Below are 21,653 nucleotides of genomic sequence, written 5' to 3' on the forward strand. Positions count from 1 at the left end.
TTTAGGAAGCATGCCTTAAAAGTGACCAAAATCTAGTGAACAAACCGACCAAACTTGAAAATCTGCAGTATGAACAGTACACATAAATAGTAATCGTGTTTGGGTCATAACTCGAGCTAGGTAGGTCAAAATAACCTGAAATTTTACCAGTAGTTAGATGAGATATAGACCTAAAAATTTTATGAAGAACACCAACCCAAATTATGCCATTAACCCAATCAAATTAGTGAGCAAATTTCACTGAATCTGCAAAACTGCAGATTTACCACATGAACAGTAAAGTTTCAATGGCTATAACTCTCCTTAGAAAACTCCGATTTAGGTGATTCTTGAACCGATGGAAACATAAGACATAGAAGAACATTTCATATGAAGAAAATTAGACCAAATTATGGACTTAACTTGATCAAATTGCTGAACGAAGTTGGATCAATAAATCTATCAGAAATAAATTCTGCAGATGAGCGAATCGTATTTTGGCTATAACTTGAGCTACAAAACTCCAATTGGAGTGATTCAAAAAGGAGAATAAACTTAAGACAATAGGGAACATTTTCTATGAAGGAAGTTTTGCCAAATTCTAACAGAAAAGTGACCAATGGAACAGTGCAACTTAAGACACTAAAACTAAAAATTTGCAAATTTGCCTAAAAGACTTAGAATTTGAGTAAACAACCAAAACCAACAAATTTAGTGACCAAAATGTGGTATGTGGGTGAAGTTGGAATTCTCATACCTATTAAGCCTTAGAAAGTCAACAAATTGACTTGAATGTATCATGAATAGTAACCCCGAAATACAAAATTTAAAGAACGTCAAGTTTAGCACATTAGAGCTAGGTATAAATGAATGTAAATTTATTTTTGGACTAATGATGAGTTATGATACTGAAACATTGTGAAACTGTGTGTTTCAGTTGAAAAGAATACCGGGAAAAAACTCGAGGAATCGAGTCAAGGCCAAGAGGCAACTCGTTTAAGGTTTGTACACAACTAACTCTTTTGTTATTTTTCAATTCCAAGTTGATTTGAAATAAATTTATTGTATAATTTATAATTTTTGTTGTGTTGAGAATTTTAACTTATCGAATGAAATTGTACAATTTGAATATAAATTTTCTTATGCATTTAAGGATTTATTGCATTATTTTGAGGATTGTAAATTTTAAGTTTGATGTGTTGCCAACCTTGAGCATGAATTTATGATAATTAAATATGTTGATGATTTGTAAACACTTTGTAAATAGAAATTGCTTTGAATATGATTTGAAACCACAATTGACATGGCAAAATTTGTTGTGAATTCTCATTAGCTTGTCTAGTGAGATATCTCCTCCACTAGATGGGGCGAGTTACTTCCTCTCTGGCTTGCCAGTTGGGGAAGAATTTGAATGAGTACTCATATATACTAGCTAATATTTGTTTCTCCCTTTTAATCTCGGTTATTGGGAGAATGTGAAATGTCGTGGTGTACAACACGGCATCTATTTGAAATTTGGGCCATGAGATAAACTGTGTGAATTGTTGACAACGCCCTTTAAATTATGCATAATTTGATAAATTGTGATTGAAATGAATAAATTGTCAGTGAATCAAAATATTTTTGTATTATTTCAGAATTTAAAAGAAATGTAAATAAATAGTTACTATTTGATAAAATGATATTCAAATGAATAATTTGCATAAAAAGAAATATTGATTTTTGAATGTTATGGATTTTGAAGAATTTAGAAATTTTAAATTCTTATTCATTATGAATTGTTAAGAATAATTTGTATTAAGTTTTAAATTATTAGTTTGTGTACCACTAAGTTCACTAGTAAGCGATAGCTTTGTATGCTGTTGCAGATATAGAGACTAGAGGAGCAGTAGATTGAGCTGCTGAGGACAGGAGAGCTACCTGCTTGAAGTTATCAGGTATAATTTATACCCTGACTGTAAATATTCATTTTGATGTATGTATTGCACGTAATTTTATGGACATGTAAAATCGGTCTTGAGCAGCTTGTACAAAATTTGTATAAAGTTGTAATAAATTTTAATTTAGATTTTCTTAATGTAAATTTCTAGTATGATGAATATAAATTATTTTGTCTCCAATGAAATATGAGTGAAACTATTTTATTTAATCTGAATGAAATGTATTGCTAGTATTTTGAGAATTATTGAATTTTGGACTTGAAAAATTGATTGAAATGATTGTGGAATTGTTGAAATGGATTGAGTTTGATTGTGAAATTGAAGTAGTTGTTGAGAAAAAATTTTACAAGTACTTTTTACAGGTATTTGAAGAACTGATTTCTCAAAATACAGACAGAACTCTGTGAAAATTTTTATAAATTTTTCGAAAAAATAAAATGGGCCAAAAGTTTTAACTAGTTTTTAACTTCAATTAAATGTTTTAAATACCTATTAGAAAATGCTCACCACTTATCAAAAATAAGAAAAAAAAATTATTTTAAAATCCCTTGTAGGGTACTTAATGAGTTATTGGTAGATGAAGTTCGGTAATTCATTAGGTATTCTACGGGATTATGTTATGCCTTACAGAGGAGTAAGGTGTGACAAAGATACAATAAACTTCCAATTAAACTTCTATATTCTGTTGCTTCAGCCTTTTCAATCCCATCATTCTTGCTTATGTCGCAAGGGAGTTTGCGGTCACCTGAACGAACCCTCACCGAAGTGGTAAAGAGTGAGGAGTCGCCACCTTAGTTTTGAGGGAAACTAAAGAAAACCATTTGTGAAGATAAATTGAAATAAAACTACTTCAAAACAGAGATTCTAGGTTCGGGGTCCGTAAACGGGTGGGGAAGGTGTTAGGCACCCCACCTCGTCCCTTAATAAGGGTAAGTAGATTTAATTTTTGCATTAGTTAGGAAGGCTTGAATGGACATGTTAATCCTTTTGACTAAAGGAACATTTGATTTTTCACTAAATTTGGATCACCCAGATACATAAGTAAATGAGACAACCTTAGTGAGTTACTATTGCATGTTAATTTTATTTAAAAGAACTATTTTATTCAAATTTAATTTAAGAATTGGATAAGAACTCTTCTCCGAACTTTTTAATATTTATTAAAATTTTGAGTTGAGGTCGGATAAGAACTCTCCTCCGATCTCTATTTAATATTTATTAAAATTTTGAGTTGAGACCGGATAAGAACTCTCTTCCGATCTCTATTAAGTATTTATTTAAAATTTGAGTTGAGACCGGATAAGAACTCTCTTTCGATCTCTATTAAGTATTTATTTAAAATTTTGATTTGAGACCGGATAAGAACTCTCCTCCGATCTCTATTTAATTAAAATTTTGAGTTGAGAACTCTCCTCCGATCTCTTTTAAATTAACAGGAACCTGAATGGGATCTTTCCGATCTCCCGAATTTTAATTTCAGCTACATGTTATAAGAGCCTAAAGCTAAGGATTCTGGCATTCAAAGATGCTGGGGATAAGGCTTCTTGATACCTTGTGACTAAACGGGGGATACTAGACTTGATTTACCAACCTTCCATGTAGTCACCTTACCAATATCTATTAATGTCCGATCTATTCTGTTTCGTTTACTTTGGTTTTATTCCACTTTATGGCATCTTGCCGAATTGCCGTTTACGTCAGCCTAATAGTTTGACTATTTTCCTGACGTGTTATTCAGGCTCTCTCTTTTAAAAGAGACCCTTAAGTTGCAGTTACCTACGTTTTACCCAACCACTTACACGCTACTAGGAGCTAGAAAACTTGCATTCAGAAATGACGAAGATTAATAAAATGATGGACTGATCACTAAAGAAATAACTCGAGAGTAACATTCTTTGGGGTTCTTTGGCACAAAATGAACTTAGAGAAAATCGCATACATAAGAAGAACAAAGAAAATGCGAAAAGTAAACGTAAACACTTAATAAAACGGCAATATGAGCTCTTACCTGTAAGGAGCCAAATCTATTGAAATAACTACGGGGTGACAAATAGTGATAAGACAGCGGACTGATTAGCCTGAGGGCTGATGTTCGTCGTGAACTGAAGGGTGCTTAGCTAAAATGCAATCAGATTAAGATAAAAATCGAGTGGAATGAAGTTAAGCTTGGACAATGGGAATGAAAACAGAGATGATAAAGGGCTGAAAGTGAGAGTGTGACCAGATAATGAACAAACTGGAAATGTAGAGTTCCAGTATTCAGAATCCCTTTTTAAGAAAACCCTTCAGAAAACTAGTTTCAAGAGTCTTTCTAATCAACACTTCTAAATAGCAGAGTAACAAACTGAATGAAGTTTCAGAGTTCTTCCGCTATAATAATTACCTCTCGTTTATATTTTTTTCCGTTTTTTTTTTTGAACAGTTTTCAGGCAGGTATTTATAGGAATCGGGTGCTCCCCATGAAGGGTCAGGATTTATTTTGAGGGAGATGGAGGGTCTGGATTTTGAAGGACATGATCGGATGCTCGAGAATTAAAGAGAACAAAAATGAACGGCTGAGATTATTCTTCAGAATATTTGTCCTTTTCTCCTTTCAATCTGACGATCTCAAATCCTTTTGTCCGGAGCGATCCGAGGGCTAAGAGTGAAAGGCGCTGGTCTTGTCGTCTCTTCTCTTGATCCAAGGGCTCCGGGTTCGTCCTTACAAGTGAGATCAACAGTGGAGATTGGGATGTACAGATCGTCATGACATACCTGGCACTGCCAAAGATTGCGGCGATTCTTAGGCGTGCGGTGGAGATCTCGTCTGCCACGCTTTAACTACCTCGGCTCTGATTCTGACGACGGTTATTTGGGATTTGTCTTATTCCTTTTGCCTTCCGATCTCTCCCACGCTCCTATTCCGATCTCTCATGCTAATCTCCCATCTTCCGATCTCTATTATTCCGATCCCTAGAGATCGCCCAAACGATGTAATCCGATCTTTTGGAAATAAAAGTCAATTATCATCTTATTATTATTGCACTGATTATTTTCCGATCTCTGATGTGTTTATCCGATCTGGTTCCCAACTGAACAACCCTTAACTGATTCGCAATTCGAAACATTTATCTTAATATGCCGATCTCTAATTAGCCGTTCTCTTTATGGAATTTGAGAGACGTGTCAGAACAGCTGGCGAATCCTGTTAACCGATGCATTGCCTGGGACATCGTGAGCATTAAATGCTCGAACGAGTATAAATAGGGGTAGGGGTTAGCCAGTTTCTTACTTATGCCATTTTCTGTCTCTCGCAAGCAATTCCAAAACTCTCCCGATTTTCAAGCTCTTCCGACTCCGTTCAAGCTCCGGTAAGGGTTTTAATCCTTCTTTTAGCTTTAAGTTCTTTGTTTTCCTTAAAAATGAGCAGCGCCGAAGGTCAGAGAGCGGCAAGCCCACCTTCCGTCTATGTTTCATGGTCGTCTGATGAAGAAGAGGTGGTTGGGCCGAGCGCACAACCAAAACCTTCTAGGGTCTCCGTTCCAGCTCAGGGGCGAACCGCACCATCGAGGCTTGTACCTTCCTCAGGGAGGGAGAATCTTCCTATGGACGAGCTGCCATCGATCTTGCAAGAAACCGATCTGCAGTCGTTTAGCCAGGAGTACAACATAGAGCCCGATTCATATGAACTTATCCGGTGTCACGGCGATCACCGAGCCGATCACTCCTTTGAAGAGAATGACATGGTGATGGTATACGAGGAACAGTTAAAGGCCGGTCTTCGGTTCCCTCTGGACGACTTCTTCAAGGAGGTCCTAAAATTCCACCGAGTGTGCATCGCCCAAATTCACCCTAACTCGTGGCGGATCTTGGTAGCCTTCCGAGGCCTGTGCCGAGCTAAGGGAATCAGACCTACGGCTAAGGTGTTCGCCGAACTGCACAGGCTAACTCGCCGAAAGGACGACGAGCATTGGTTCTTTCAGGCGAAGCCTCATTGCGGGCTCTTCACCGATCTGCCCTCCTCCCTTAAGAATTGGAAGAACCGCTTCTTCATTCTGAGGAGCAAAAATCCGACCTGCTTCGAGGACTTCCCCCGTAGCTGGTGGCACCAGGGGCCCTTGATTCCGAAGCGTATTACCCTGAACAAGGAGGAAAGCCTAATAGTGATGGAGCTGAAGAATCAAGCTGCCACTCAAAAGTACTCCTGTTTAGATGCGGTGACTGCCGAGCTGCATCATTGGACGATGGAGTTGATCACGGGCGAAAAGCGCGGGCTTCAGCTCTCTGATCTTGGCATCGGTATTTTCTATTTCTCAGATCTTTGGACCTTAGCGATCTCACTGACCTCTTTTTTGTGTAGGTATGGCGGGTGGTGAAGGTTCCAGGAAGCGGAAGAAGGAGAGAGAGATTTCCCGGAAAATAAAGGAGATGAAGCGTTCGGCACTACTTCAAACACCCGGCCATGAACCTGGGGAGACGCAAGGAGGCCCGCCCCGACCTCTGGCCGCCGATCATCAAGTCGTCCGATCTCCTCCTCAACAGGAAGAGCCGCCTCCACCTCCTCCAGTTGCTCCAAGCACAGAAGGGGGTCGTTCTCGACCTCCTACGAGGCCCCCTTCTCGTGGCGCCCAAGTACTGATTGCTTCCCTAGAGAACAACCGGACCGTTCGGGAGAACCCCGATTTTGCCAAAGTTTTGGGGTCTTCCATCTGCCTTCGGGAGGATCGGGACAGACTGTCTCCGGACAATCTTGACGACATCCTAACCCGATCCATGAGTCTGAATGTAGAGTGCTTGGTGAACCAGCACATAGTCCGGGAAAAGGCGCACCGCCTGGGTAAGGAGGTCGAGAAGAAGAGTCAAGAGGTGGCATCCCTCCGATCCCAACTCTCATCCGCTCAGGATTACATATCTCAAATTGAGGGGCGGATGAAGTACTATGAGGATAAGATGGCCGAACAGACTCATGTTCTGGCTGAAAGGGATCATGCTCTTAGAGAAGTCCAGGCACTCCGGGCCAACGAAGCTGCTCAGGTCGCTCATCTTGCTGAGGAGCTTAAGGCAAAAGATGAAGAGATGGTGACAGGAATAGCCGGTGCCTATGTGAACGCTCACAAGGATCTCTTGGCCGAGCTCCAGAAGCGTTACCCAGAGGAGGACTTCTCTTGGATGGCCGACCTGGCTCCCGAAGGCGAGGAGGAAAGCGAAGAGGAGGCCGAGGGTGAGAGAGAAAATGAGCAAAATGTAGATCAGGCTGGGGGTGATCCCCCAGCCGAATGACTTGTACAAATTTTTGAAATGAAATGAAGTGGAATGCCCTTTTTGTTCGATGAATGGTTATGATCGGAAAATTTCTAAATTATTAAACACTTGATTGTCTGAGTATGTTGAAATAACTGAAGATGATTATTAACCTAAGTGTGAGAGATCGGAAAACACAATGAGCATGAGATCGGTAGGGAAGAAATGCTGAACGGGACTTGATTAAAATTGGAAATTTGACTTGAACACTTAAGATCGAAATCCTCATTAAACCGGACCAAAACCTTAGCTCTTAAACTTTTGAAAGGGAGATCGGCAATAAAACTTGTAAGAAAAGATCTAGTTCACTTCGTTTATACTACAACGGGTCGGAGAGATCGGTGAGCGATTTAATAGACTGGTAAGGATTTGACTGATGTGAGGACTTAGCATTGATTCAATTCTTTGAGGAGAGATCGGAAATGTGACTGTCTATCAAAGAGAAATCGAAAATGTGATTAGCTGTCAAAAGGAGACTTAGTACTGAGGTCAGTTTCAAAGTTTTATTGATTTTGGGGATCGGCCAAAATATGGTGTCGACAGCTTAATTTCTCATTTACCACAGAGAAAGGAATAGAACTACTTCCCCGTCTTACTTGGTTATCCATTACCAATTGCCCAAACTTGACCTAGCCATGCCTTTCTTCTCTCACAGATTTAGAGGTGAGGTTTTGCAGTAAGATGTTACTAAGCTCAATCTCAAATCTCAAAAGCCTAAATTGCCTTTCTATTGAAGATAATGATGGGGTAATTTGCCTTTCCCATAGAATACTGCCAAACCTCACTTCCCTTCATTCATTATATATTGAAAAGTTCACTAAGCTTAAATGGTACCCACAGACGTCGCCAACCTCAGTGCTCTACAATATTCATATGTCGGTGATTGCCATGAGTTGGAGTCTTTTACAAAGGAAGGGCTGCAGGGCCTGGGCTTTCTTAAACGTTTGCAAGTCCACAACCGTTCGAAGCTTAATTCTTTGTCAAAGGGATTGCAGTGCCTCACTGGGCTTGTGACGTTGACTCTTGGTGGATGTCCTGAGCTGGTAGCTTTGCCTGATCGAGTAAAGCACCTTAACTACCTCCAATATTTAACCTTATCAGGCCAACCCACAGCGATTGATGCATCAGTAGATCCTATTGGCTGCAAATTTCGACGTCAGATAGTTCTGTGCCATAGTCTTGGAGAACCCATTGTCATTGATCGCCCAAAGTTGCAAGTCTTGCCTGAGAACTTGCAGTATGTTCCTGCTCTGGAATCCTTAAGCATATCCTATCATCCGGAACTAGTATCATTGCCTGATTGGCTGGGAGACATCACTTCTCTTCAATCTTTGCATATTTTCAATTGCACAAAGTTGACATCTTTTCCATGGAGCATTCAGAGGCTTACTATATTGCAGAATTTAGACATTCAACAATGTCCTGCACTGTCAAAGCGATGTGAGAAGGGAATATGAGAGGATTGGTGCAAGATAATGCATGTTCCAAATGTTTACATGTATCCTTAGCCACCCACGAACTGATGTAAGACACTTTGGTTCCGTTAATTAAGACCCTTTTTTTCTCAGTAATTCTAAGCATCATTAGATGGATCATGTGCAGAGATAATTGGCTAAAAAGTGGTATACACATCGAACTGAGTCAAAATGGAGATTCATCTCAGCAGTGTAAACTAGTTCAATAATGGAATAGATGGAAGTTGCTCATGGAGAAATTGACGAAAAGATGAACAAGGGAATGACCGATTGATCACGATAATGCGAAAAACCGAACCGAATTCGATGCTTCGGCTTTGGTCTTATTCTAAAAACTGTCCGGTTCGATTATTTTTAATTTTGTTAACCGCTACGGCGCCGTCTCTTCTCCCTCTTTCTGTGCCATGTCGTAAGCGAGTTTCCATTTCCCAACTATCGATTCTACCCACCGGCCACCACTCATCGCCATTGGTCCATTGTACGATCTGTTCCGTTGGTTATTATCGCCTGCTAAACGCTACAATCAGTACTTCTGTTTCTCCCTATCTCTCTATTTTGTTTGTGGTTTCCTGTTTTTTCTTTTTCTTTTTATTTATATTGCCCAGAAAGGAAATAGGTTTCTTTTTTTGGCTTATGAATATGGGAGCTAGCTTTTGTAATCAATTTTGCAATTGTGTTGGTATCAGACTTGAGCCTTTTCACTAGTTTTGTTGTTTAAATGGAACTTCATCAAATTCAAATTGTATAAGAAACCATGATTAAGTATTGATTGCGCTTCTGCAAATTCTTTGTGGTTTATGTATGATGGGCTTTTTTTTTCATCTCTCTCCAATTTTTCATTTTTTAAATCTAATGTTAATTATTTTCTCTCCCTTTTCTGCATATGGAAACTAGCAATCCTCCAAGAAATGTTTTTTTGGGTTTGATGAATGTTTGGACAATTAATGGCTTGCAATTCTGATTATTGATTCTATTGTTCTGGATACTGGAGAGCGTTCTTACTCTTGTTTTGGATCAGTTAAAACCAGTTAACCAGGTTTGGATTTTAAAAGTTTATAGTTTGGCTTGGAAGATTGCCTTGACTTAACTGTGAGTACCCCTATTGAAGATTGATTTATTCAGACGAAAAAGCAATGGCTGCTTTTGTTTTTTTACATAGTATTTGGTTGGAAGAGTTTTGATTCTCAAATTACTGATTATAATTAACTCTTATTTCTTTTAGATTGCATACTTATAAACGTTAGCTAATGGGTAGCAAAGATGAAACTTGCTTCGCCATTTCTATTATCATCATCATCATTGGCCTCATTTTTATTGCAATTGTTCGCGTTATCTATGTGGTTTATCGAACCAGCAAACCCTTGCGCCCTAAATCCCCAAAGCCACTAAGTACTTTGATTGTTTTGGGTTCAGGTAAACTCTTGAGATATTATAATTCTCGTGAATTAATCGATTAATTGGTTGATTTTTGCAGCTACAGTTCTCATGAATTGGATGTGGTAACTTTTTTGTTGTAGGGGGACACACTGCAGAGATGATTAACGTCTTATCTGCATTGCAGAAGGATAGGTTTATGCCTAGATTTTACGTTGCAGCTGCTACTGATAATATGAGTCTACAAAAAGCTCGTGTCTTGGAGGACTTATTAGCTGATACAGTAAATAAATTGTTCTGCTTTAATATTTTTCCCCACAGAATCTTAGTTGTTTGTTTTGTTTTATGTTGATTTAACAGAGAGTTGAATTGTTTCAATGCATTTTCTACCTGCTTGATCGCTCGATTTTGAAATTTGCTGCTTGCATAGTTCACTTTTGAGAATTTATATTTTGATTTTAGTGAGGGTTGGTGTCCAATAGGTGATAACATCACTTCAAAGAGGTGACAAGTATGATTAGTTTCTTTGTGAAACTATGATTAGCTTTGATGAATCATTTAGGATTTGCTGGTGTTCGCAAGTCAAAATCCATAATTGATGGGGTATCACTCTGATGTAGGTTTGGCTTTGTACATTGTAAGCCCTTTCAAATTCTTTTCCCTCTAATTTGTTTGGAGTCATTATACATTTTTGAGGATTTAGCCCAAAATCGTTTAGAGTAGAGGAAGAGAATCCATATAGCCAACTCCAATAAATTTTTGGGATAAAGGCTTAGTTGAGTTGAGTTGAGTTGAGTTGAGTTGTAATTTGTTTGGAGTCGACAAAGTTTGTGAACACACTGCTCTTTGCAATAATCTTAACTTCTGGAGTACATGCATTGGTAGTGCTTGATGCGATATTTGAACTTCTGACTGGCTAGTTGGGCTGCTTGCTTTTAGGGTGATTTTGGCCTGTATGATCTCAGTTATATGCTAGTATTGATAGGTAAGCGAATCCTGTATAGCTTCTGAGCACAAATGACAGTCCAATATCTGTGCTTCTGTAGTAAGTGTGTAGAATTTCTGATTTTCATTGGGATTCAAACTGATGTTACAATTCATTTGACTGTTAGTTCTTTCTGATTTATCTTATATTGCACAATTTTGCATTGATTTTTACTGCAGAATGGGGGCAAGGTGGTCTCTGCAAAGTTCATGCAGATTTACAGAAGCAGGGAAGTTGGTCAGTCATATATAACCTCCATTGGGACAACTTTAATTGCTATTGCTCATGCATTGTGGCTGATGATTAAAATAAGACCCAAAGTGGTATAATTTATATCTATGTATTACATATTTTTTCTTCCTTCTGCTCTTGTTATCTGAAAATTACTAAATCAGATTATACTGACTGTTTCTACTGTTGTAATCTTAGATTCTTTGCAATGGTCCTGGGACTTGCATTCCTCTCTGTGTCATTGCATTTTTGTTCAAGGTTAGATGACTTACTTTCAGACCCTAGTCTTTGCTGTGTGTTTCATTAAGATGGTCTTGTAGTTAAAAATTTAACGTTTCCGTTTTACCTGCAGGTGGTAGGGATTAGGTGGTCGTCTGTTTTTTATGTTGAGAGTATAGCAAGAGTGAAAAGGCTTTCTTTAAGTGGTTTGCTTCTCTACAAGTTGTGCATAGCTGATCAATTTTATGTGCAATGGCCACAACTACAGAGAAAATATCCTCGAGCTATTTATGTTGGTTGTCTCATGTAATTGATCATGTTCTAATGCTGTCATGGTACTTGCTAGAACCTCAAGTACTCAGTATAATTTTCAATTTTGAAGTTTTACTTTTTAGTGGTGCTCTAGTTCTTGGTCACAAACTTCAGTTGCATGTTAGAAGTAGAGATGCATATGTGCTCTGTGGATGCCCAGTAGATTGAGAGAGAAAGAGATGAGAGAGAGTTAATTGCCATGAAGCTCCTATTGCAGAAATTTGTTGTTTATCTGATTTGATTGAATTCTAACTAAATGTAATAATATTTTCAGCATAGTTATTGATTGGAATATAATTTTGAGGTTTGTTTCTGTAACCTGATGTAAGCAAAAAATTTATCAACAAAACTTTATTTTATATGTATAGATTAATTGCCTTGTCTAGCACTACTCAGGCTACTATTTCTTTTAACCTCTATTTTGTGTCATTTATGTACTATTTTAAACTGTAACATATACACGCAAATTGAGAATAACGGGTCATGAAAATGCAAAAATCTTTCATTGTTGGCCTTTTGTTGTGGTGTTTCTGTGAGCTGATTGACGATTGAGCATTGTAATGAATGTAGCCATGTTGAACTAAGACTTGGCTCTGTTTTCTACTGTAGATGCAGATATTTTTCTTTTGGCTGAAGAAATGAGGATAGCAAGTGATATGGATTAGCCCACCACATTGCAATAATAAGATGAGTTCATCTTGAAATGGTAAGAGCACACAAAAGGACATACTTGGTGAACTGAATGCATTGCACCCAGAATGATTTTGACAAATCAGTAATGAAAAGGAACTTGTCGATTTGTGGTCTTGCAATTTATCATATGATGCAATCTAGTAGATTTGTTCATATTGAATGCTGTAACCTTTTGATAGGAAGTTGTAATACATCAATCCAAGTTGGAAAAATTAAAGAGATAAGGACCAATACCTGGCAATTTATGTTTCTTAACCATCTGCTGCTTATACAATGTGCGGCTCATGAGAAGCTTGTTATTAATACGTGCAGTTCTAAAACTTGTGGGGTCATACATAGATGCATAGCATGTATATCCTAGGTGAAATCAGTAAGCTAGTTAGTATTAAGTGATGGGATTAGATGAACAAGTGGACAAATTTGGGTCTTTTTTTTTTTTTTTTAACTGATAATTTGGGTGTCTTTTCACAATCAATACGGTCGTTCTTTATTTTTATGACAATACAAGTGGATGGATGCAGGAGATATTAGGAGTACAAGAACATGATTGTCCAATTCAATGATCACAATGTTCCAACTTGTATTCAGTATATAAATTTAATATAATTTTATATTTTTAAAATTGAATTGGCCTCAGATTTATAATAAAATTAATATGATTCTATATATTTAAAATTAAATAAACTTCCTAAGATTAAAAATTTTTATATTTTATTAGACTATTTATCTATTTGTATCTTGATCTAGAATATTAATTTTATTTTAATTATAACTTAAAATTTGAGAGAGCCAAATAAAAATTCTTTGTAGTACGTCTATAATGTTTATAAAATAACTCATTTAAAAAGTATTTTTTATATTAATTTTTAAAATAAAACCTTTAAAAGCAAGTAAAAAGTCTTTTTTCCCTCGTATTAATTATCAACTAAATTTTTTTAAATTTTAACTATTAAAATCTTTATATATGTATATACCCTCTCACGTTAGCTGAGACAGAATATCTTAATAATGACGTTAATTATATTAACATGCTACACTTACACAATGTTTGGATAGATAAAAAAAGAATTTGAAAAAAAAAATACACTTATATCTAAAAATTTATATATCTACTCTTTATTTTTAGTGTTAACTTTTACTTTCTTCTTTATTTTCTATTCATCCAAACAAAATAGGAAAAAATAAAAAATAAAAAAATTTCACTCCTTTTAATTTTTTCCTCTCTCAAAATATAGTGTTATGTAACGTTTATTGATGGGACACATTTTTATTATAATTTTATAATTTTTTTTAAACTATTATAATTGTATTGCCATGCTATATATGAACTTTGTTTGAGACTCTTTAAGCAGTGACATATTAATATATATATATATTTTTGTACATATAAATATTATTAAGATATTTTATAATTTAAATGCTAACGCCGTTGTTCCTGAAAAGAAATGCTAATCTACTTTTTTGCTTTTAATTTTTTTTTATTTCTAAATGGACTTTCAATATTTATTTATTTATTTATTTTATAATAAATGAAAAATATATTTAATAAATATATAAAAAAAAAAAAGAAAAAAACTCCAGGAATAGCTGTCAAGTATCTATCTGCAGACCCCATTTTATTCTTCCCTAGAGGTTCCAGTATTTGAAGCTTTAGAAACTTCAATGGCATTTCTGTTTTCAGCCTTGGATTTACGATCGTCGAGGTAATGCTGATAGACATACGAGAGGAAGCCCCAGACAGCCAGCAGCATGGAAATTGCCTTTATACCATCCATTTTGTCGTGGAAAAGGAACACGGCTACGACTGGAATAATAGGCAAGCCTAAGACACTTATGGCATTGGAAAACAGAGAAGATACCTCAAAAATCAACCCAACAGATCCAATGGCAAACACCTGCCAAATTATAGCAGTCCAACTTAAGGTCATTACATAGGACACCTTTCCCATTTGATACTCATCCATCTCTCTTGTTATACTTTTCCACTCTCCGCCGGCGAAAAATCCAATCATTGTAACACCAGTTGCAACTATTCCCTGATAGATTACCATATCCATGACTACCTTAAATGTTTGCCTTTTCAGAACCTTCCTGAAGCAAAGCTGTGTCAGTGACAGCATCAGTCCAGACCCTGCAGAAGCAGCCACAGTGCATATGAAACCGATTGCGTACTTGGCTTTAGAGAATCTAGTCGGGTTTGCAGACTCGTTATTGAACACCAGGAGGACAGAGGAGATGGTTAGAAGGACTAGAGAATTGATTATAAATGGAGTGAACTTCTGGGAATTAAGGAAAAAGGAGAAAACAGAATTAAAAGCCAACTGAGATGCACATATAAGGGTGTAGGTCGATACAGGAAGGTACTGTAACCCAATTGAATACATAAAGCAATCTGCTGCCATCAGTAGGCCAAGCGAGACATAAATTGCTGTGAGGGTTAAGACAGATGGTGGTTTTGTGCAAGTATCATATGCAGTAGGATTTTTGAGTTTTATAATGAAATAGTAGGGAATGAGAATTGGGAAGCCAACAAGTTGCACTAGCGTTGCCATCCATTTGCTATTTCCACCTTTAACAAAATACATTCTTCCTAAGATAACAGCCACTGACTGACCAAAGAGGAGAAACAGTATATAGAGCGACACTCGAAACCACCAATTGTAGTTTCTTCTTTGTGGCAGTGTTGACTGGTTTGTGACACTCGCAGACTCGGGTGAATTTTCTTCTTTAGCTTCCTGAACTGGTAAGAACAAAAATTAAACAGATCAACTTCTGTAGTCACTTTCAACTTTACCTTGGCTGCATGGTAACTAAGGTTTGAGCAAGGTCTTTAAATCGTATATTACGAGAAGAAGAATATGACCTAGTCTGGATGAGAATACTTGATGAGTTTTTTTATAACACAGGTCCTGGGACAACTATAGATCTGATATTTATGTAGAAGCTTTGATTCAGAACTATGAATCTACTAACTTATGGATAAATTTTCAGGTGGAAACTACAAAGGCCCTGCAAGTTCAAAACATTCCTAAGAATTGTGACTATGCTATGAAATACTTACTTCTCTAGCAACCATCCTTCTATGATAGCAGTTTTATGTCAAGAAATTAATTGAAAACTCTTTCTTTCTTTCTCTTTGTATTCTTCTGTTTCTTTTTCCACAATATGAAGCATTTTGCATTACTTCGTTTTCCATAAGTAAAAATATGTAGATCCAAGGAGATCATGTACTAATATTACAGCCACAAGTTCATTTATTACATGGTATGCTTTTAAGGTTGAAGTAAATAAAGATCAGAAGATGTTTTTCTATTGAGTTCTATTTACAAGTGCTAGTAAAAGAAAGCAGAAAAGTAGTAGCATGTGCAGTTCTCCCTCGAAACCATAAGTATTTAGATGGATGACCAACTTACCCATAATTTGAAGTTGCACTTCTTGAGCTTCTCCCATGTCAAAAGGTTCAGAAGTTCCAAAAGATGAAGCCTAGGGGGTGGGGGGAAGAGAGCGAGACAGAGAAAGAGAGAGAGAGAGAGAGAGAGAGAGAGGGAGAGAGTTCTTAATATTAATGAAGCGAATCCCTTGTGTATATATCATGCAATTCCGGCAAGTAATTGGGGGTGTAGGCATATGATGATGGTAGGCCATAGTTTAGTTGACCCTCTGCTGCATCCCTACTTGGAGTTCCACAGACTTCTTCCCGTTGATTTTGGCTCGTTTGGGATTGTGGTTTGAAAAAAAAAACTGATATTTTGAAATATAGATGAAAATTTTCAAGGTGTTTTTCCCACAGTAATGTCAAATACATCCTTAATCTTCATGTATATATATTTTTTTTTCTCTCTCTTGAAACTATGAAGTTACTGAAATGAAACCAGGAAGACACTCATTTACTTAGAACAAGGGCATCTGCTTGTCTTCATTGTGCCAGTTTCAGGATAAAAGGCACCCACATGCTTTTTTATTAATTAGGAATTCGATAAAAATCTAAATTAATAACAGGTTATCCAATTTGCATGCCTACTTGCTTCATGGAAAAACCAAGGATCCAGTGTCTGTCCCTAGTGTCAAGATTAGATTGATATTTTCTTTCCAAACAAGGAGGAAAAAGAAAAAGAACAGAGCATAGTGAAACTATGTTCACTATGCATTTTTCAAAACTAGTCATCTAAGCATAAGCATAGATAGACTTTGATACCATATATAGAAAATAAATCAGACATAACTTTATCTAAAAATTAGCTTGAATGACGATTTACTCAAGTTTTATATATAACTCAAATACATCATTCCAAATTAATGTGAGACAACATCTGTATCAGATCAAAATTCACATTTCATTTTATTTTTTCTCCATAAATATCTCAATTCTAATCTCATGGTGATTTGAAGAAGCAAAGAAAAGGTATTTACAACTTTATTGTAGTTCAGAGTGATTATGTTTCTTTTCAAAAAGCAAGAATCAAACATCATGGTGAGTTCCAACTTCATTGTAAACACATAAATTTGATTATTTTCTTCTTGTTCTTTTTTCCCCTTATAAAGATTGGATAGACATAATTTAGTGGAGAATATCACCAATCAGAGAGCTCTTTATTGCAAGTTGAAAGTAATGAATAGACTCTTATAAATTTCATATGGTATACGATTTACATGTGATTTCACTAGATCTAACTGGTTCGATTCAAAATTAGAATCAAAATTGAAACTGAATCGAAATTAATATTAAACAATAAGTTATCAAAATTTGATTAATTAAAATTAATTTGAATGAGACTAAATCGAATTGATTCAATTCTAAATTAAATCATATACTTTTCCTTTTAAAAAAATTTAATTATTAAATTTAATCAAAATCAAATTAAAACTAGAACCGAAACTCAATTAAAATTAAAAGCGGCAACATAAGAGTTGATTTCAATTCTCCAAAACCTAAAACCCAAATCTCCAATTCAAGTCCAGGATCCAAAATTGCACTCATGTCTCAATTAACATTTAACAGGTTGGTTGAAATAGATTTATCAAGAATTGAAAGATCTCATGGCATTTCTGGCTGGCAAAAAGCGAACTGTGTAAGAAGTGGTGGCTAGGCCTAGGCCTGAATTAGGTGTCCCATAAATTTAAGACATCGATTGATCATCAATGATTGGAAATATTTACCCTCTCTCTACTTTTCTTACTTCCAACTGTTGTTGCTAGAAACTATACCTTCTCTTTTGTTTTTGTCCTTGTTTCAGGATAAGGGCTTCGGCTTGTCTTTATCAGGCAGCCATGCAAGAATTAATGGCCCCATGCAGCTGGATTTTTCTTCCAATTTCTTTGTTTTTCTATGAACAACTTCAACGTAATAACAGTAGGATCCAGCATCTCTATGGTATATTATAATTAACACTTAAATTTTCATATTTTAAAAATAAATTAAAATATTTTTAAATTTTAATTTTATCATATATTTTTGCGTTTCTCTATTTATATATCTAAAAAGTTACTAATAAAAAATTAAAATGTTACAAATTTTAAAAAACTCAAGTATGAAAGTATTTATAACAATAAATTTAAGAATAAATAAATAATTTATTATAAGGAGAATTAAATTATTTTGATAATGAGAAAAATAAACGAAAAGACAATAGTATATGACAAAATTAAAATTGAGAGATATTTTAATTTAAAAAAAAATTACATATTAATTATGGTATAATACAAAAATAACAAGATAATTTATTGAAAGTATGAATGCTAGCCATAACCATCAAGAAGATGCATACATAATTTATTAAAAGTATGAATGCTAGCCATAACCATCAAGAAGATGCATACATAATTTATTAAAAGTATGAATGCTAGCCATAACCATCAAGAAGATGCATACACAACTCCTGTTTGAATTCATAGATTGTCACGACCCAATCTATGGGCCGGACCGGCACTAGAACCTGGGCCAGCCTAAAGCCCCCGAGGCCCGTAGTAAGCCTAACTATTCATCAATCCAATTCTAAGGCCCATTTGGGCCCAATATCAAGAAATCAACCGAACGGAGTCCGGCCATAAAGTGGACTTTTCAACGGGGAGTTTTTGGCTCACCCGACCTGTAAACAAAATATATCATCAATTGGGGAGCTCAGCTCACCCTCCACATACTCATCAGCATAAAAATAAATGGGAGCTCAGCTCCCTCATCCAATCCATCAAACAGGCATATCATTATATGTTTACAGGTCCAACATGATAATAATATTACAAATCAAAATCAAATAAATACTTCTAATACATGCGGAAATTCTAGGAGTTAATAAAATTACACAAACATTGATAAACAACCTACGAGGAAAGGAAGCAGGTTAACCTCAAAAATATCCTCCTGTGGCCTGAAAAAATATTGAACAGGAGTGAGCGTTCGACTCAGAGAGTAAAATATCAATTTTAACCATAATCTCTATAACTATCTAGAACTAGTGCACCCTGTAGAGTGAAATGCAGCATCAGCAATAAATTCACATCATAACATCAAAAAGGTAATTTGGAGCACTCACACACCCTGTAGTATCAATCATAATATATGGGAGCTGATCCCCTATACAGCTCTCTTAAATCCAACCTGGTGCCAGCGAAAAACTCAAGCCGGACTTTCGCTTAATAAACCAAATCGGGGGTCCCAGCGAAGAACTCAAGCCGTGACTACCCGTCCTATCCATAGTCCACACCACATCACACCCACGCCAACGCACGCACACTGCTCCAAATTAACACAACAACATCCATGGCACTTTAACAGTTATCAATGCAATATAAATCGTGCCTAGAGATTAACTACATAAATATATGCATATAAGTGATGCATGGGCATGCTTGAACATATAATAATAGTGAAATTACAATTAAAATTAATATTTTACTCACAGACTTGACAACGGTCACTGTGGCGGCTGGGCGGAGGAAGGAGGCTGTCCCGGCTCACCTGACAATTACATTACAATTTTTAATATAAATGACTCAATACAATCAAGAAAAGACCAAATACGTCCTAAGTCGTGCCGAAAATCTGGCAGAGTCTCCCCTATACCTAGGACCTACCCAACCTGCAAAAGGGCTCAAAACACACTTCTATATTCACAATCCATATATCCACAACTCAATCACATCACACAGCCCCTCCTGGGCCCATCAAATCAATCATTCATCACAATATGTAAAATTTCAATTTAGTCCTTATAATTGATTATTTTTGCAAAAATTGCCCAAAGAAGCTCTAAAAATTCTAAAACTTTGCCCCGCGGTCCTTAGCAATATTACTAGGCTATTGCAAAAAGAATCATAATTTTCTAAGCTACCACGAATATTTTATGGATTTTTAACCCTATTTAAGCACTAGAAAATTACGAAAAGCAAGGTTCAGGTTTACCTTTGCCGATTCCGACTTCAGGAACGCGCTCGGGATGTCTGACAATGGGGGGGTAGCCAAAACCTCGGTCCAATTCGGAGACTTTTCCGGTAACGGGTCTGTCTGGCCCGAAACTTGCAGACCCGGTCAACTGTCGAATTTCCGTGAATTGAGGATACCTACACGAAGCCCACAACACGGGGGTTAGTACATAAATTTTTCAGAATTTTCTAAGCTCATTTAATGCTCGAAAAGACACTGCGAAGTTCCATGGGACCCATTGAAAAACAGTGTCGGAAAAATTCGAAATTTATGTTGCCGCGAAGCTCTCGACGAGTAGAGCGCTCTGGTACTCTCGGTTTTCTCGTGGGATTCACGGTTTGCGAGAAATCTAGCCCAAAAGTCAAAATGGGCTAAAACTTCCCGGGTAAAAATTGGACAAACCGCTCGATGGATTTCGGCGTTCTTGGTGTCTATGGAAAGCTCTCGACGAGTAGATGATTTTAGACACAAGACCCGGTCCGATTGGTGGCCGGATCGGCCGAATTTTGGCCGGGAAATCGAAACGTCACGCGCGCGAGGGAGGGGAGTTCGGGCGCGTTTTCCGGCCATTTGGGGAGGCAGCCGGCCGGGGGAAGGAGGTGGGACGGCGCGCCGGTGAGCTGGGGTGGCGGGGGAGGTGGCGGCGCGGCAAGGGGAGGAGGGAGGAGAGAGAAAAGAGAGAGAGAATGGGAGGAGGTCGGGACGCGCGGAAGAAAAGAGAAGAAGAAAAGGAGCCGGTCAGATTCGGCCGGTTCGATTCGGAATACAAAATTTTGAATTTTTACTTTGCCTCGGAACCGAAAACGAGGTCTAAAAATTCTGAAAAATTTTCAGAAAACTCAGAAAAATTCGTAGACTCCAAATATATTTTTAGTTTTGCCACGTGGTCTTTAAATTAATTTTTAAAAATCATCAAAGTTTATATTTTCGGAAAATCGAATCCGATTTTTAAAATCCGAAAAATCTCAAAAAAATTCCTAAAATTTAAATAAAATTAAAATACCAAAAATACTCATAAAATAATAAAATTTAAAATTTTGGGGTGTTACATAGATAGATTTGGACATTTCATTATTTTGGTTTTGAATTTAGATTGAAGTGAAATTCATAAAGTGATTGATTTTAATAACTTCCATTTTAAAATCATAAGTTTCGAATCCATATGCAATATTAGAATTTTAAGGCAAATTAAATTATGTAAATCTTTGTCCATTTTTACCTTAATTGGGTAACATTATTTTCATAAAACATACTAATAATTAATTGAATTATCTTTTATCTCACTTAGATTGTTATATTTAATAGAAAAAAATAAAATTAAAAAAATAATTAATATTTCTCAATTTTTTAAAAACGATAAATAATTTAAAAATAAAATTTAATACGACAAATAAAAATAGCATATTTTAGTGCATTAAAAACATAATTTTCACTTTGATTACTATGATTATTTGATCATTAGTGGGTATTAATTAATAGCAGAGATTAAGTTCTTGACTTGAGCATTGGGAGTAAACTTAAATTAAATTATCACATTTAGACCTTTTCTTTTACAAGATAAATAAATGCAAATTTGATCGTCTTATTCATTAAGTCCATCATCACTTCTTGACCATTAATTGATCTTTTAATTATAGTATGACAATAATTTGAGGCAATATTTTATTATGATATTGTATTTGTATTCCCTATTTGCATGTTTTATTTTATTATAATATACATTTTTTATAGTGTTTTTTTATGAT

The 21,653-nt window shown here is 36.2% G+C and overlaps 2 protein-coding genes across 9 annotated transcripts; one reads left to right on the forward strand and one right to left on the reverse strand.

Annotated features, from left to right (window-relative positions):
- Positions 1-8,064: 8,064 nt before the first annotated feature.
- On the forward strand, positions 8,065-12,743 carry LOC110638203 (UDP-N-acetylglucosamine transferase subunit ALG14). 8 transcript variants are annotated; one of them, XM_021788671.2, is made up of 9 exons: positions 8,340-8,723; positions 8,802-9,200; positions 9,569-9,710; positions 9,897-10,087; positions 10,192-10,331; positions 11,213-11,356; positions 11,463-11,522; positions 11,617-11,789; positions 12,405-12,743. In XM_021788671.2, the coding sequence occupies exons 4-9, from the start codon at positions 9,922-9,924 to the stop codon at positions 12,427-12,429; spliced, it is 708 nt and encodes a 235-aa protein (XP_021644363.2). In that variant the 5' UTR covers positions 8,340-8,723; positions 8,802-9,200; positions 9,569-9,710; positions 9,897-9,921; the 3' UTR covers positions 12,430-12,743. The 8 variants fall into 8 exon arrangements, with proteins under 8 accessions (XP_057996384.1, XP_021644363.2, XP_021644362.2 ...); XM_021788670.2 differs by having other exon boundaries at positions 8,341-8,723; positions 9,569-9,763; XM_021788673.2 differs by having other exon boundaries at positions 8,341-8,723; positions 9,569-10,087; positions 12,411-12,743.
- Positions 12,744-13,979: 1,236 nt separating this feature from the next.
- LOC110638192 (probable purine permease 10) lies at positions 13,980-16,425 on the reverse strand. Its single transcript, XM_021788657.2, has 2 exons — positions 15,902-16,425; positions 13,980-15,228 (listed from the first exon to the last, which is right to left on the reverse strand). Exons 1-2 carry the CDS (start codon positions 15,936-15,938, stop codon positions 14,105-14,107), a joined length of 1,161 nt encoding a protein of 386 aa, XP_021644349.2. The 5' UTR covers positions 15,939-16,425; the 3' UTR covers positions 13,980-14,104.
- Positions 16,426-21,653: the final 5,228 nt, after the last annotated feature.

Source organism: Hevea brasiliensis, chromosome 18 (genome assembly GCF_030052815.1).
Source record: "Hevea brasiliensis isolate MT/VB/25A 57/8 chromosome 18, ASM3005281v1, whole genome shotgun sequence".
Lineage (NCBI taxonomy): Eukaryota > Viridiplantae > Streptophyta > Magnoliopsida > Malpighiales > Euphorbiaceae > Hevea > Hevea brasiliensis.